Source organism: Bufo bufo, chromosome 6 (assembly GCF_905171765.1).
Source record: "Bufo bufo chromosome 6, aBufBuf1.1, whole genome shotgun sequence".
NCBI lineage: Eukaryota > Metazoa > Chordata > Amphibia > Anura > Bufonidae > Bufo > Bufo bufo.
The window spans coordinates 357,920,724-357,938,752 of record NC_053394.1 but is presented as its reverse complement, the minus strand read 5'-3'; the positions used below and the strand labels follow the sequence as shown (position 1 = coordinate 357,938,752).

Below are 18,029 nucleotides of genomic sequence, written 5' to 3'. Positions count from 1 at the left end.
CGGATACTGAAGTGCACGGTGCAGCACAAAATTTTAGGAGATGTCAGGGCCAAGCGTTATGATGTTTTCTGTGCCTGGCCCTGTTAATCAAAGTGCAGCACAGCAGTTGCAGAGAGAGCTGAGCCTCTAGGTGTAATGGTAATACCGCCATTGCTCTTAAAAGGTCCAAAGGTCCTTTGCATATATTAAAAATAATAATAATAACAATAATAATATACTAAAACATAATTTTTCTCAGCAATGCGGGCACATATGAACATGGGACCAACACAGATGTCTTCAGCTGCCGAGTGCACATGGAACAGGTCAGCCAGTGTCATAGGTACAAATCTGCTGACAGATGGCCTTTAATAAAATAATAGGTACCACTAACATAGGAACTGTGTTATACTTAATTTGCACTGTGGTGGCGCTGCAGGGAAATTAAATATTTGGTGCCCGATTCCTAATGATTTAAAGCAGCAGGACACTCTGCTCAGCTGACAAGCAGATACCTCACATTAAGGCCTCATGCACACAGCCGTTCCGTGCATTGGGGACCACAATTTGCGGTCCCCAATGCACAGGCAACATCTGTGCAGTAGCTGGAACGAATCGAGACCCATTCAACTTGAATGGGTCCGTGATCCGTCCCGACCGTAAAAAATAAAAAATAGAACATGTTCTATTATTTTTGCGGTGTGGAGGCACGGATAGAAACACCACAGAAGCACTCTGTAGTGCTTCCATGGGGTTCCGTGCCGCAGCTCCGGATTGCGAATGGGTCCGCATACGTGATGCAGGGAGCACACGGCCGGGACCCGCTGTTTGCGGACCGCAATACAGCCACAGCCGGGCAACGGCCGTGTGCATGAGGTCTAAATGTGAGGAGGGAATTCTTTAACATACAAAATCCCATCTGCCTTTATGCTTCTTGTTGTACAAGATTACATTTCAGAGAATAAGGAAAAGAAAAGAAACTCCCCTTGGAACACACAATACTGAAACAATGACTTGTACGGATAAGGATCTGCTTGATTTTAGAGAATAACTGTCTATCTGGGAAAAAAGTGACCCCGATCATAAACCCAACACTTCTATGCTGCCTCTGCTCCTAAAAAAATACTAGCGAGGGAAAAGCAAAAGCAGAAATTCCCGCTAACACAAGATGTCCGAATCCATGACCCATCTTGTCTCTTGCCACAGGGAAGCCCTTGTTTGCCATCTTCTATTGGAAGTTCTGTGTTTCCAGGATTTCGGAGTGCTCCTTAGTATGTGGACTTTAGGTGGGGGAGGGGGTCGGGAAACGACACCAATTGGTCCCATTAATGGAGATCAATGTAGCACAAATTTCTTGCATACAGGTAAAGCCAATCTATGCCCGGACAGTCGCCCCCAACATGGAGTATTCTGAAATGATTAAACGCAGTGTCTCAGAGGCTTTGTGGCAAATTCCAAAGGAATTTAAAAAAAATAACAAAAAAAAAACAAAAAAACTTTTGTTTAAAAGTGCTCAGCTTTCGCTAGATTCCATTGTATGAATATATTTATAGCAGTATATAAAAAAAACTGGTGAGTTCGGAGCCTGGGTCCAGGCTTGCAAGGGTCATGGCTGCAGAACGGGTTGTATAGTAAGCTGGCAGCTAGGGCACTCTCCTTCCTCGGCCGCGCACACTTCACATAGCACGCCATGTTGGCACTGTAACATTGCTCTGTTCTTGTCCTGACACTTGCGACATTTTATAGTCTGGAGCTGGAAAACGGCCTGAAATAGAATAAAATTATCATGAAAATAAATGTATGAGCATAAAAGAGGACCCTCTACACAGACGGTAACTACATGGAAATAACCTTAGAATTTTTTTTTTATAATAATAATAATTCCTGCTAAGGAAAATACTGGGTACAACCTGCACCCACTAAAAGTATTTTTGAACCATGTTGGCATATCAGCTCTCTTAGGGAACCCTAACACACTGTGGATTTCTGCAAGCCCCATTCAGGTGAATGGAAATGATTTTCAGTCGCGGAAATTTCGGCAACAAAATGTGCAGGGTGTGAGTGCACCCTTACTGATTGAGTGGTCTCCTCCAACCGAAGGGGTCTGGACAACCCCTCCCCAGTTCACAAGTGGGGGACCCTCCTCTATAATGTTAGGGTTGTCCAGTTGGGTTAGTCCTTCCATTATTGAAATGGCCATTATCAGGTATGTTAAAGGGAACCGGTCCCCTGGATTTGGGCACCTGAATGCCATTCTGCAGTTGGGGGTTTATGGTCACTAACCTGCCCATAGCAAACCCATCGGTCTGCGCAAAACAAAATTCAAATTCACAATTACCAGGAGAACAGTCAGGGACTCTTCTCCACCAGCATCAGGTGCATGTGCACTGCACCGATGAAGCCGAGGATGGTGCAACTTGCATGCGCCGGCGAACGCCCACCTCGCCGCTGGTTTCGAGCCGCATGCGCAGCAGTTAAAGAGATGCCGTGGCCACAATGGGCATTGCAGAGCGCAGGCCCCGGCCCGGCGAGGCAGTGCGCAGGCGCGAGATCTCGGCCGGACCGAAGGATGGCGCAAGGGAATAGGAAGGCGGGCATATGCAGAGGCTGGGGAACAATGAAAAAAGGCAGAACTGGGCTCCAACACAGTTAACGCTGCCCCTGGGCACTTGCGAGTGCTCATTTGCATTTCCAGCTTCTGCAAGTGTAAAAAAAAAAAGACAAAGGTACCATTACATTCATGTATAGATGTGCTATAGGGCAATGTAAGCACTGTATATGGCCATATGGAGGTGACAGACTCCCTTTAACTGCACATGTGGCCAATGTGCAGAGCATGCTCAGTGATGCAAGGTGTACTATCCTTGGCTTCATCAGCGCAGTGCGCATGTACCCGACACTGCTGGAGAAGAGTCCTGGACAGATGGGTTTGCTATGGACAGGTTTGCAGCCCTAAACGTCTGCTGCATAATTTGCATGCTGGTGACAGGTTCCCTTTAATTACTGTCATTTTTTTCTCTATAAAATGCACTTTACCCCCCCCAAAAAATGGGGAAAAATGGTAGTGCCTCTTATGAAGCAAATACTAATAAGCCCTTACATTTAGTACAAGGTAGGAATGGGAAGCGGTGAATATAGCGCTCCTGGTGCTGGCTGGTCTACTGGTCACAGCACTGCAGGAAGAGCACGCCGGATCTCTCGAGTGGCGGTGCTGTCCAGGGCATTTATTATTATTTATTTTATGTCTGATCTGAGTTCTGATGAGGATTAGGGGCTCTGATTTGTGGGTCTGATCTGATGTCAGCCGCCCTCTATTTATTTTCTATGGGACCGCCGAAAATAGCCAAGCGCTTACGTCAGGCCCATATAAGTGTTTTGAGGAGCGGTGGCCGGGCATGCGTGGTGCGCTCCCATTCACTTCTATAGGGAGAGCGCTTGGTGGTGGCCAGACTGGAGTCCTCCAGCCAGCGATATGCCTCCATTGTCTGAGATGAGACAACCCCTTTAAAACTAGACTGAACATTTGTATAATTGGCTTGGTCGTGTATAGAAAAATAAAAAGCACAAAACTAAAAAGTCAAGTCTAAATCTCAGTCGTGTAATGATAGGTTATCTTTCATCACCTCACCGTTAGAACTAACCTTGTCAACCCTTTCAAGGTTGGCATGTAGCTGTTTTTGAATACTAAACAGGGTGGAGAGAGGGAGACCCTCCAGTTCATTGATGGAGCTGTGGAGCTTGGAGTCTTGTGTTGCTGGAATTCTCTCCAGATCTTCCTGCAGTTTCTTCAGCTGCTGCTCCAGAGCATCTCTCTGCTCCCGGGCTAGTTCACATTCCATGCTGGCTGCCGTGGCTCTTTCATTGGCCTCCTCGGCTTCTTTTTTCCAGGCGTCGCAAGCCTAGTGTGAGAATGGAAGATAACAATGATTGCGTGTTCTGTCGTTCAGACGGTTCATACGCTATACGAACAGCCTGGACATGTCTCCCATCTACAGCCTATGACCGCGTTAGATGAAAAATGTCCATAGCAGATAGATGGCATCATGCTCCAGGGTGTACCTGTTTGGCTTGCTTCCATGAGTCCTCCCATTGCTTGATTGTGTTACTGGCCTCCTCCAGTTCCTGCCGAAGCCTTACCAACTCAGCTCCTCCTGGGCCTGATGGAAACGCTGGGGATGTTCCTGGGGAATAGCTGCCAGATACAAAGTGCTCCCATATGCTATTATTCATCCCATTCAGGCCTGCATAGATAGGAAGAAGGACACGACACTGTCATTAACTGAGGACTAATAGCAAATATCTTCAAACTTCTGCAAATCACTGAGATGATAGAACTAACCAGAAAACGCTCAACCACCTCCTCCCAACCCTCAAGAGAGTCCTCCAACCGGGCGTCAGTGACAGCTAGGAAACAGACGAAGCTCTGATACATGGCTGACAAGTTTGTTTTACTAAATACTTCTATTCCCCATGGGATAACAATGCTGGAGCATCTTTTCCTCTGTTGTGCTGCACATCGATAATTCCTCCAGGAAATGTATGAATAAATTAACAGCCTGGTGGTACGATTTCTTTGACAATGAGGCTTTCTCTACGCACTGTGACATTGTCTAATCAGGCTAGAATGACAAGGGGAATGGTAACGCCCGCTGTCAATTGATTCACACAGTTTTTTGGGAGGGACAACAAAAATTAGGTTGTGCCTGCGTGATCACCACAGGAGCCCACTGTAATCCCTAGGATCAGAAATAAGTCCACTCCAGGCCATTTAACCCTTTAGATGCAATAGCAACCGCTGCATCTAAAAAGGTTTGTCAAGAGTGACTGACACCCTCAAAAAATTATATATTTTTTTCTTATGTCAAAACATTAGAAAAGTACATAATTGATATTGCTGCATCCAAAATATCGAATTACCACATCACTTAATCCATACTGTGAAAACCACAAAAAACAACGCCAGAACTGCCGTTTTTGTTTAGCTTACCTCCTAAAATACGGAATAAAAAAAATAAAAAAAAGACACAAAACATTTTTTTTATTAATGCATTGTACTCATTTTAGGCTAAAAATCTTTTTTTCAATTGGTCTTTATTAAAAATTTTGAACCACTGTCTTTGTGCAGCCTTAAAGCGCTTCTGTCACCCCACTAAAGTCATTTTTTTTTTTTTGGGCTAGTTAAATTACTTATACTGCGATATATGAAAATATAATGGTCTTACTTACTTTGATTCAGCAGTTTCTTCAAAAAACGAAGTTTTATCATATGTAAATTAGGTCTCTACCAGCAAGTAGGGCGGCTACTTGCTGGTAGCAGCTGCAGAAAACCGCCCCCTCGTCGTGTTGATTGACAGGGCCAGCCGGGATCTCCTCCTCCGGCCAGCCCTGTCGGCATTTCAAAAATCGCGCGCCTGTGTTCATTCGGCGCAGGCGCTCTGAGATGAGGAGGCTGGCCGGAGGGCTGGCCGGAGGAGGAGATCCCGGCTGGCCCTGTCAATCAACACGACAAGGGGGCGGTTTTCTGCAGCTGCTACCAGCAAGTAGCCGCCCTACTTGCTGGTAGAGACCTAATTTACATATGATAAAACATCGTTTTTAGAAGAAACTGCTGAATCTTTTTTTTTTGGGCTAGTTAAATTACTTATACTGCGATATATGAAAATATAATGGTCTTAATTACTTTGATTCAGCAGTTTTTTCTAAAAACGAAGTTTTATCATATGTAAATTAGGTCTCTACCAGAAAGTAGGGCGGCTACTTGCTGGTAGCAGCTGCAGAAAACCGCCCCCTTGTCGTGTTGATTGACAGGGCCAGCCGGGATCTCCTCCTCCGGCCAGCCCTCCGGCCAGCCTCCTCATCTCAGAGCGCCTGCGCCGAATGAACACAGGCGCGCGATTTTTGAAATGCCGACAGGGCTGGCCGGAGGAGGAGATCCCGGCTGGCCCTGTCAATCAACACGACGAGGGGGCGGTTTTCTGCAGCTGCTACCAGCAAGTAGCCGCCCTACTTGCTGGTAGAGACCTAATTTACATATGATAACACTTCGTTTTTTGAAGAAACTGCTGAATCAAAGTAAGTAAGACCATTATATTTTCATATATCGCAGTATAAGTAATTTAACTAGCCCAAAAAAAAAAAATTGACTTTAGTGGGGTGACAGAAGCGCTTTAAGTTTATCTAGTAGCAGGATCTGAATTTTCAGATCAGGCAGCTCATCTGACTGTTCATCTCTGACATTATAAACGCTCATTATAGCTAATTTCTTATCTTGCTGATAAGAATGTGACTTAAATAAATGTTTATGACCTTGTAGTAATTTAGAAATAAGGTTTATTAGATGACCATAGGAGTCACACAGCTAGAAAAACAGTTAACCCTTTTGGACAGAATGGCTCAATATTTTTTTTATAAAGACCAATTGAAAAAAAAATAATTATTCCAAAATTAGTAAAATTCAATTAAAAATAATAATAATTTCACCAGAAGGTATACATATCTTTTAAATCTTTCGATCTTTCGGGGGGGGGGGGGGGGGCGGGGGGGGACGGACGGACGGACTCCACTGTGTTTTTTTGTTTTTTGCATTATAAACTTTGCAACGATTACTGTTTGCCATAAATAGCATGCTTAGTTTATTCAGTTTTTTGTGTTGCTGTATTCTTTTTTTTATTATTCCATTAACAGCTCTGTATGAGGGCTTGTTTGAGCTGACTTATTCCTTAGTACTATTTTGGGGTACATGTCACTTGTGTGTCATTTCTCCTTGACCATGGGTAGAGCTGTTGCCGCTAGGAGGCGGACACTAAGCACACAAAGTGTAAGCTCCTCCCTCTTCAGCTGTATCCCTTCCTGCAGGGACCCAGCTAATCAGTTTTAGCTAAGTGTCTGTAGGAGGCAGACCTTCTTGCGTTGCAGGTCTGCCAGCTTACTAATGTTGTCACTTTTTTTCTTTCTAGCGGGAAGCTTCAGGCAGTCTTTTAAACAGCCTGCACTCCCAACCAGGAGGTCACCCAAACCCCCTGCTCGTTCCTGCTCTCCGGAAGAAAAGGAGGACCAGAGGTTCCCATAAAAACCTCTGGCTCCTGCCAGCAATTGCATCACCATGGCCGCCCCAGCAAAAGTCCCCTCTGTTTCCGGTGTAGCGTCCCTCACCAAGGAGCCACACACCGAAGGTGGTGATCCGGCTGGACCCAGGGGGGCAGATGATTTCGGACAGGTGAGTAGGAGCAGTGCTCCCCTCCACCCTACCTCCAGTATCCCCTTCAGTACCACCTCCAGTGCCCCCTCAGAGACCCCCTCCAGTACCCTGGTCAGTATCCCCTCCTCCCCACATGTGGACTTGGGAAGCAATCTCCTTTAAAGGGTTAATTTACCTGGGACGCTACTGCAGCAAGGGGGTGGCTGCCTTCTATGTACACTCCGCGCGTCTGCTGCGGCTTCCCAGGCTGACGGCGCATCGGTTCTGGGGCAGCTAGGGTCGTTGTTAATGGAGGCCCCGGCTTCTGTGTGGCCTATTCATGCTGGGTCCCCCCCATGGCTTATTGTCCCTGGCCAGTATCTTAGATGGCCGGGGATGCGGGCATGGTTCTGGTGAGTGTGGGGGCGTGGCCTGAAAGTGAGTGGGCGTGGCCTGAGAGGATGGACGGGCGCTGAAGCCAGCAGCATTTTTTGAGAGGGGGGGGCCTTGTGTTCAACCCGCCCCCACGTCAGCGGCAGAGCAGTGGGAGAATGGGCTCCGCCCACTTCTGGATTTTTAAAGCTCCTGGCGGGAAATGAGGGTCTGACTGGCGTTTGGAGGGACACAGGCTGGGTAAGTGTTTGTCCCTTCTTGCAGGGCCTAACCTTCCCATTTGCCTCATTGGAGTGACAGGGGTGTTATTATGTCTGAACCCAGGCCCCAAAGCAGGCGGTACCTTTGGTGCGTCATTTTGACTGCGCATCATGTCGCGCAAAATTTCCATTCCCTCAGACTCCCTCTGCTTTGCGTGTGCTGCGCCGCCATCAAGTGGCTCGGCTCCGGACCCATTGCTTCCCGCTGCCCAACCTACGAAAGAACCGGATACCAATACCAACAAAGCTATTGTGGATATATTGGGGCGTTTGTCAGCAAGGCAGTCCTCTAACCGATCCGACCCTGGGGATCACAGGGCTCGTGCCTATCGCAGCCGCCCCACAGAACGGGCCAGAACTTCCTCCCCCAAAAGGGGTTCCGTGTTTCCCGTGTCCTCTGCCTCTCCTCCTCCTGCTAGAGAGTCTCACTTCGACATGTCCTCAGTTGAAGAGGCATGTTAGAGGGTCAGATGAGGATGTTGTCTCACCGGAGGGTCAGTCGCCCAAACTTTCCTCCATGGTGGACAATTTAATTACGGCAGTTATTGAGACGTTGCAGGTTGAGGATCCAGCTCCGTCATCTGCCAGCGCGGGTGTTTCCTTTAGGAAGTCCCGTCATTTTCACAAGTGTTTCCCCAGCCACCAGGAGTTTGATTCCTCTCTCTCTGGAATTTCCCTGATAAACATTTCATGTTGCCAAAACGCTTGAATATCCTTTTCCGGAGGATTTGACTAAGAAATGGTCGGCTCCACCTATAGTGGACCCGCCAGTTTCCCGGTTGGCTAAACATACTACCTTGCCAATGGCGGATGGGGCTTCTTTTTCTGATATCAAAGATAAGAAGCTGGAAGCGTTTGCAAAATCTGCCTTTGAAGCAGTGGGCACAGCGCTGCAGCCGGTGTTTGTCTCTACATGGGTGAGCAAGGCTATGGGAGAGTGGGTAAGTAATTTACGTTAGGGTCTCGACTCGGGAGTCCCCTCGGGGGAACTTGCAGATGTGGCCCTGCAGCTCTCGCATGCCAGTGCATATATTTGTGAAGCATCTTTGGACGCGGCCAGGATTATGGCTTGCTTGTCAGCCCTGTTGGTGGCTATTCGCCGTACCCTATGGCTCTCATGCTGGGTGGCAGATAAGGCTTCAAAAGGGGACCTTGACGGCCCTCCCCTTTACCGGCAGCAGACTTTTTGGTAAGCGCCTGGATGAGATCATTTCGGACACTACAGGTGGTAAGAGCACCCATTTACCACAGAACAGGGGGCGGTCTAATAAGTAAAAAAAAAAGCGGAATCTGGCCCCAGGGGAGCGTCCGATAAGTCGGCCACAGGCCAGAAGCGCAAGCCTTCCTTTAAGCCGCGGCCTTCCTGGCATTCCCGTCAACAAGGCTCCAAGTCCTTTAACCCTAAGAGCTCCGCTGCACGACGGGCGGCTCTCAGTGCCCTTCGTTCGGGTGGGCGTCCGGCTTCATGTGTTTTGGCATGTTTGGCTGGCTCACGTCTCAGATGCGTGGGTGAGGGAGGTCCTCCCCTCCGTCCTGTTTTTTTTCGGTCGTCTCCTCTGCACTCTCCCGCAGTCGCAGATTCTTTTTTTCTGGCAATTCACACGCTCCTGCAGCAAGGTGTGATTGTTCCGGTTTCTGCGCAAGACGGTTTTCAGGGGTTTTACTCTAATCTCTTTGTGGTTCCCCCCAAAAAAGGGCACGGTCCGTCCCTTCTGGACCTCAAGGCGCGCAACAGTTTTCTTCGCGTCCACAGATTCCGGATGGAGTAACTGAGGTCGGTCATTGCGTCCATAGAACCGGGGGAGTACCTGTCCTCGATAGACATCAAGGACGCTTATCTTCACGTGCCCATATGCGTCAGTCATCAGAGGTTTCTCCGGTTTGCAGTGGGTCCATTTTACTACCAGTTTGTAACCCTCCCGTTCGACCTGGCCACTGCTCCCAGGGTCTTTACGAAGGTCCTGGCGGCAGTAATGGCCCTGCTCCATGCCAGGGGGATCGTGGCGATCCCGTACTTAGATGATATCCTGGTGAAGGGTCCATTGTTCCAGGGGATGGCGGACAGCTTGAACATTGTTCTAGACACCCTGGAGCACTTCGGATGGACAGGCAGAAGTCCTGTCTTTATCCATCGCAGCGGACCCCATGGCCCTGGCATGCGACACGCTGGTGATGCCGTGGAGTCGGTTCACGTTTTCTTACGTGTTCCCGCCTCTTCCCCGGAAGATCAGGTCCGAGGGACTGCCCGTCATTCTTGTGGCCCCAGATTGGTCGTGCAGGGTGTGGCACGCGTCCCTAGTCGCCCTTCTCGCTGACAAACCTTGGCGTCTTACGCTCCGGGAGAACTTGCTGTCGCAGGGGCCGATCTTCCACCCGAATTTAGGGTTGCTACATTTAATGGCATGGCTGTTGTAGCCGCCGTACTGAAAGCTCGTGGGTTTTCGGATGTGGTGGTCCAGACCATGATTCGGGCCAGGAAGTCTTCCAGAATCTACCACCGGACCTGGAAGTCCTACTTTAGTTGGTGCGAGCGGCGACAACTGTCTCCTGTTCGTTTTTCTTTGCCGCGACTTTTGGCTTTCCTGCAGTCGGGCATGGACTTGGGGATGGCTCTCAGCTCCCTCAAAGGGCAAGTGTCGGCTCTCTCCATTCTTTTTTCAGCGAAATTTAGCTTCACTTTCTGAGGTTCAGACTTTTCTGCAGGGGGTGGGGCATGCTGCGCCCCCTTTCCGTCCTCCGTAGGATCCTTGGGATCTTAATCTAATGCTTAACGCTCTCCAATCTTCTCTGTTTGAGCCTTTGCAGCAGGTGTCGCTGCGCTTCCTGTCTTATAAGGTGGCTTTTTTGGTCGCAATTACTTCTATCCGTAGAGTGTTGGAACTCGCGGCTCTGTCATGTCGGTCGCACTTCCTGATCCTCCATCAGGATAAGGTGGTCCTTCGCCCTGTGCAGTCCTTCTTGCCCAAGGTGGTGTCGACATTCCATCTAAATGAGGATGTTATTCTTCCTTCATTTTGTCCAGACCCATCTCATCCTCGTAAACAGTCGCTTCATACTCTGGATCTGGTGCGTACAGTTCGTATCTATCTGTCCCAGACGGCATCTTTCAGGCGGACGGATTCCCTGTTCGTGATTCCAGAGGGGCCGAGACGAGGGCTGGCAGCGTCAAAAACTTCAATTTCCAGATGGGTTCGTTTGGCTATTGTGGAAGCGTACTGCGTTAAGGATCGGGTCCCCGCCCTTCCGGGTGACTGCTCATTCGGCTCGGGCAGTGGGGGCCTCTTGGGCGGTGCATCACGGGGCTTCGGCCCTTCAGGTGTGCAACCTGGTCGTCGTTGCATACTTTTTCCAAGTTTTACGGAGTGCACACCTTTGCATCTTCTGACGCTTCTTTGGGGCGTAGAGTTTTGCAGACAGTGGTTCTCTGATTGGCAGGGGGGTTGAAGTTAAGCCCACCCTCAGGGACTACTCTGGAACGTCCCATGGTCAAGGCCTGTGTCCCCCAATGAGATGGATGAGAAAACTAGATTTTTGTACTTACCGTAAAATCCGTTTCTCTTCCGTTCATTGGGGGACACAGCTCCCACACAGTTTTTAGTTTATGGGCCTTTTCGAGCCTGTGTGATTCTGGGTTTGCACATAATGTGATTTTCTTATGTCTGGCTTCTCCTATCGCTTTTGCACTAAACTGATTAGCTTGGTCCCTGCAGGAAGGGATACAGCTGAAGAGGGAGGAGCTTCCACTGTGTGCTTAGTGTCGCCTCCTAGCGGCAACAGCTATACCCATGGTCAAGGCCTGTGTCCCCCAATGAATGGAAGAGAAACAAATTTTACGGTAAGTACAAAAATCTAGTTTTTTCACTCCAAATTTTGGGAGGCAAGCTGGGAAAAAAATGCAAATCATATTTTTTTTTTTGTGGTCTTCACCATTTAGAAACAGTGCCTGTCAACAGGTTGTGTCTGGTACTGCACCCTCCACTCCACTGAAGTGAAGGCGCTGCAATACTACACACAAATAGGTGGGGAGCTGTTTCTGGTAAAAAGAAAATAATAATAAAATGGCAATGTTTTTCTAATAGTGGCCAACCCCTTTACCCTGCAGAGCTAAACAGCTTTCATTCCACAATTGTCTGTCTATGAACAGCTCCTGTTATTAATAGTTTATTAACTCACTGTATTCCAGGCACTCACCCAATGAACCATGCGTAGCGGATGTACTAAGAAAGGTATTTTCTGATTGGCTGTGAGGCCCAGTTGTCTGATGAAGGAAATGTGAAGAGATGCTGACAGGGGGCGACGGCGAGGTGGAGTGAAAGGATGCGGAGCTACCTAAGGAGCCAGGGATATTTACAGGAGCCGAACTCTGCATTAGACTTCCGCCTGTATAACGAGAAGGGGGAGAATATTAATGCCTTTATACGCCGGAATACAAGACAAGCAGAGGGTGAGCAGCCATACCACAGTCATTACCGATCATGATGCCTCCTGGGGCTGCAACCGAGCTGCTATCAAATGATTTCTCTAAAGCAGCAACTCCAAAGTCATTGAGGTCCAGGTCATCCAGAGCAGATCCTGAGAAAGGTCCAAATGAAGAGGTTATACAAATGCATGTAATAAAAGGGTGAAAGGGGTTGTCCCACAAAAAAATAAAAATTAACATTTTTCAAACCAGCACCTGGATCTGAATACTTTTGTAATTGCATGTCATTAACAATTTTGCATAGCCACTGAGTTATTCAATAACATGTATCTGGATAGCGCCACCATCACTCCCTCTCATATACAGAGAAGCAGAACGAAGGACATTATACAGAAGTACTGAGCAGTGTAAATGTGAATCCATTAGCAGGTTTTATTATTTGTGAAGGCACTATAGGGGCCATTAGTAATACTAGTGGGAACTATAGGGGGCGTTATTAATACTGGAGACACTACAAGGGGCCATTTTTTTTTTTTTACTAAGGGCATTTTAGGGCAAATTATTACTGGGAGCACAATATTATTTGTGAAGGCACTATAGGGGGCATTAGTAATACTAATGGGAACTACAGGGGACATTATTAATACTGGAGACACTACAGGGGGCATTATTAATACTGGAGACACTACAGGGGGCATTATTAATACTGGAGACACTACAGGGGGCATTATTAATACTAGGAGCATTATAAGGGGACATTATTATTGCTGGAAGCACTATAGGAGGAATTATTAAACACTGGAGGCGCTATAGAGGCAATATTATTACTGGAGGCATTTTAAGGGGCATTATTATTACTGGGGGCACTATTTTTTTTCTGCAGAATAACATTTGGGGGATTGGGAAGCACAGCGGGCACAGTATTGGGGGAAGCATCAGGATGACTCTGTTGGGGCAACAGGATGGGGACTTTGTGTTGAGAAGGTGGGGAGAATGATGGAAAAATGAGGAATGTAAGATGTCTGTGTAACAAATTCTGCAAAAGATAAGACATGGCTGAAAGAAGCGGTCATGGCAGTCTTGGAGGTATTTGGATGTGCTGGGTTAATATTTTGTGCTGCACAGTGGTAATTGGTTCTGTGGGTCTCTCTCGCTTTGGCCCCACCTACAACATGGAGCCACTTTAAATTCCCAGTCCGCCCCTGTGTAAGATAGTAAAAAAACTTACCAGATGCAAGAGCATGACTGTGTGTGTGTCTCTCTCTCTGCTTCTCTCCCACTTGGCTCCCCCCCTTCCATAGGCTTATATGGGCAGCAGGTCTACATGTGCTTCTCTGCTTCTGTCACTAGGCTCTTCCCCTCTCCATAGTCTTCTATGAGCTGCATATCTGTGTGTGTGTGTCTCTCTGCATCTCTTGCTCTCTCGGCTGTTCCCTATAGACGTCTATGGGCAGCATATCTGTCTCTCTCTGCTTCTCACTCATTCAGCTCCTCTCCCTCCCCTCTGCATAGACTTCTATGAGCAGTAGGTCTGGGGATCTCTCTGCGTCTCTCTCACCTCTTCATAGACTTCTAATCTGATTCTCAGTGAGCTAAAAGTCAGTCTCATCTCCGAACACTGATTTAGCAGTGAATTCAGACTGAGTGAAGAGTTTAGGGTGGGGGAGCTTGATAAGTGGTGAAAGAAGCATTTTTCTCTAACAAGATATTTACAAAGTTTCTTACACAGGACTGTACTGTCGATTTATGCAAAATGTGTTATAAATACACTGAACTTTTTCCTCTTTTTACAATAAAGTTCTGTTTATCTGTAGACACCACTAAGTGGAGTTCAATTCATACAGATTTATACACTATTAACCCATGTGAAGTGAGCTCCACCTAGTGGTGGCGGCAGGCAGCCAGACTTTCATCAATAACTAGGTTGTCCTATTACAACATATCCTTTATCAATAGGACAGGGTAAAAGTGTCTGATCGGTGAGGAGAGGGGGTCCGACAGCTAGCACCACCAACGGTCATAAGAACGTGGATCAGTGCTCCCCATTTGAATGGAGCGGTAGACATGCATAAGTGTACGCCACTCCATTCAACCATATGGTTCCACCAGTGACGGCTATCTCCAGCAGAGCTGAATGGAGGGCCACAGGTGACCGCTATTCCATTCTAATAGGGGAGCACAGGCATCGGCAGTCAGACCCCTGCCAATCACCCCTGCCTGTGGATAGAGGATAAGTTGGCATAATGGGACAGCCCCTTTAAACGCTTTCATGGTATGCAGAGAAACAGGGAATTAGGAGCTTTTTAAGGGAGAACATTTTTGACTTCCTCAAGAAAACCCCAAGATGAATAATAACCAAATGCATATTGCTAGTTATACTAGGGGTGCACAACCCACTTGCAGCCTGCCATGTCATTCTATGTGGCCCAGAACTATACGGACACAGAAATGCTTTTCCATCACCGCTCAGATATAGTTTCCATGTAAGAAAGAAGAGGAATAGCACACAGCTCAGGGGCTGCCAACTCCGGGTCCACCATATATCAGGAGAATGTGGACCCTTGATGCTTGTTAGGTACTCCAGAAAGGAGCACGTGCTTCAGAGATGTGGCCTCCTATGCATGTGGCTCTCTCAACTGCAAAATGCTGGGCTGTTACCCCAATACTCAATGAAGGGATCCACATGTATTGTATACGTAGTCTTCTCCTAAATAGGGGTAGAAGGGGACCCCTATTCTTCCGACAGATGGCACTCTTATTTATGAAGATTCACGCCCAGATTCGCTGACACAAGTGGCAAGTTTACTTTGCGCATGGCCAAAAGGGAAAGATGGCCTGAATTACAGCAGGTGCCACCTTGCTTTGTTCAGTGCTGTGGGCCATGTTCCCTTGCAGGGGCATACACACAACCTTATGCTGTACTTATAGACTGGCATACAGCTTCATGGTACACCAGGCTTGATAAATCTCTCTTTACTCCATTGAGAAATGCAAAACTGGCAACGATGAGCTACTACGAAGGCAAAGAATTCTCACCTATGACCGATTCTACTGTGTCGCTGGTCGGGTAGAAGGGAAGGGCATTGGCATTCATACCAGGGGTGCCACTTATAGCTGCTGGGCTTGGAGGTGTAGCAGCCAGGCTAGAGGTGATGCTGGAGGAAATGCTTGAGGTTAATGGGCTTCCCATGGGCAGGATTCCTAGGGCATCCTAGATCAGGAAGAACAGAAAAAATGCAAATATAAAGAATATTAGCAACTGAAACACTATGGAAAAAAATAACAAGGGCAACTACATTATGCCGGCCATTTACACTTCAATATTGCCAGCTCATATCGCAGCGCTCAACCAACTCGGCTGTGACACAACAAATGCTACCATATGATAATTCATATGATCTCTGGGATTTGTACAGGAGAGTGGGGTGTGTGTGTGAGGGGGGTGACACGAGTAGACATTCTTGCAAAATTAAAGGGGTATTGACATCTATGGCATTCATGGCTCAGATCAGAATACCTGTCTTATGCAGTGGCCAGGGTTACAGGAGTTAGCTAACCATAGCTCCCACTGACTTGTATGGGAGTTACAGAAACAGCATAACACAGCCTGTTTCCACAACTCCTGCCAGCTTGGTCGGTTGGTTGCATAACTCCTGCCACCTCTGGCCGAAACATACAACGGATATTATGATCTCAGCCATAAATGTCAGAAAGGAACATCCCTTTAAATATAGGAAACCCTGATATGTTTTGTGGATGGATGGGAGGGGGGGGGGAAGGGTGTCATTGCGGGAAGACATTTTCAGTAGCACATGTGGCAAGCACTGGCAGTGTACTATGTAAAACCAGGAATTTATACTCTTGCTTTCCTCCTCCAGACTGTAAATGACCAAGAAGGATGTGAGGAAAGTGCCACTAGCAGACCCTTCTGCCCGAGCACCACTCAATGCCAAGTGAGCAGCGAGTAAATGGTAAATGGTAGTGAAGTAAATCTAACATGTCTACTGCAAATCTGTTTCTTTATATATATATATATATATATATATAATAAAAAATATAAAAACAGGCAGCACTCCAGCGGATAAAAAGATGAAAATAACTTTATTTACCCATAAGGTTGATGCGACGTTTCGGCTCTACATAGGAGCCTTCCTCAGGCTTGAGGAAGGCTCCTATGTAGAGCCGAAACGTCGCATCAGCCTTATGGGTAAATAAAGTTATTTTCATCTTTTTATCCGCTGGAGTGCTGCCCGTTTTTATATTTTGTATTCATCTGGATTGGCTTGTATCCACATTGGGCCTGTGCACCCTTTTTTCATTTTTTCTAACTGTGACGGTGCTGCCATCTTTTTCTTTTTTTGTATGTATATATATATTATATATAAATATACACACAGTACAGACCAAAAGTTTGGACACACCTTCTCATTCAAAGAGTTTTCTTTATTTTCATGACTATGAAGGCATCAAAACTATGAATTAACACATGTGGAATTATATACATAACAAACAAGTGTGAAACAACTGAAAATATGTCATATTCTAGGTTCTTCAAAGTAGCCACCTTTTGCTTTGATTACTGCTTTGCACACTCTTGGCATTCTCTTGATGAGCTTCAAGAGGTAGTCCCCTGAAATGGTTTTCACTTCACAGGTGTGCCCTGTCAGGTTTAATAAGTGGGATTTCTTGCCTTATAAATGGGGTTGGGACCATCAGTGGCGTTGAGGAGAAGTCAGGTGGATACACAGCTGATAGTCCTACTGAATAGACTGTTAGAATTTGTATTATGGCAAGAAAAAAGCAGCAAAGTAAAGAAAAACGAGTGGCCATCATTACTTTAAGAAATGAAGGTCAGTCAGTCAGCCGAAAAATTGGGAAAACTTTGAAAGTAAGGGCTATTTGACCATGAAGGAGAGTGATGGGGTGCTGCGCCAGATGACCTGGCCTCCACAGTCACCGGACCTGAACCCAATCGAGATGGTTTGGGGTGAGCTGGACCGCAGAGTGAAGGCAAAAGGGCCAACAAGTGCTAAGCATCTCTGGGAACTCCTTCAAGACTGTTGGAAGACCATTTCAGGGGACTACCTCTTGAAGCTCATCAAGAAAATGCCAAGAGTGTGCAAAGCAGTAATCAAAGCAAAAGGTGGCTACTTTGAAGAACCTCAGTTGTTTCACACTTGTTTGTTATGTATATAATTCCACGTGTTAATTCATAGTTTTGATGCCTTCATAGTCATGAAAATAAAGAAAACTCTTTGAATGAGAAGGTGTGTCCAAACTTTTGGTCTGTACTGTATATATATTTATTTATATTATTTATTTATTTATTTTACACCCACAAATTGTCCGAGAGCTGAAGAAATTACAGTCGCTGCACAAAATGTTCTAAAATTAACCATTTTCCCCTGTATGCTTTTAGGGCCTTAGCGACCAATTTAGTTTTTTTTTAATCATCGCATCATCAGAGCTGTTATGTTTTTTGTTTTGTTTTTCGCTGATGTAGCTGTATGAGGGCTTGCTTTTTTTTTTTTTTGCAGCACAACTTGTAGTTTTTTATGGCACCATTTTGGGGTATATATTGCTTACTGGTTAACTTTTATTAGCCCTTTCTGTTGCAAATGTTGCAAATTTTGTGACATTCACTTTGTGGCATAAATAACATAATAACTTTGCTTTCTGGGTCACAGCGATACCAAATATATATATTTTTTTACATTTTACTATTTTTGCACAATAAAATTCCTTTAAAAAATAAATAAATAAAAGAAAATGTTTACATCTGCATCACCGCTTCCCAAGA

The 18,029-nt window shown here is 46.5% G+C and overlaps 1 protein-coding gene across 2 annotated transcripts in view; it reads right to left on the bottom strand.

Annotated features, from left to right (window-relative positions):
• Window positions 1-742: 742 nt before the first annotated feature.
• UNK (unk zinc finger) overlaps window positions 743-18,029 on the bottom strand; it is a 79,072-nt gene continuing 61,785 nt past the window's right edge. For both annotated transcript variants that reach the window (XM_040438806.1, XM_040438807.1), the window contains 6 exons: window positions 15,266-15,440; window positions 12,280-12,381; window positions 12,001-12,189; window positions 4,039-4,220; window positions 3,621-3,878; window positions 743-1,744 (listed from right to left, as the gene is read on the bottom strand). In XM_040438806.1, the coding sequence (XP_040294740.1) occupies window positions 1,586-1,744; window positions 3,621-3,878; window positions 4,039-4,220; window positions 12,001-12,189; window positions 12,280-12,381; window positions 15,266-15,440 (1,065 nt within the window). In that variant the 3' untranslated portion in view covers window positions 743-1,585. The remainder of the gene's footprint in view (window positions 1,745-3,620; window positions 3,879-4,038; window positions 4,221-12,000; window positions 12,190-12,279; window positions 12,382-15,265; window positions 15,441-18,029) is intronic.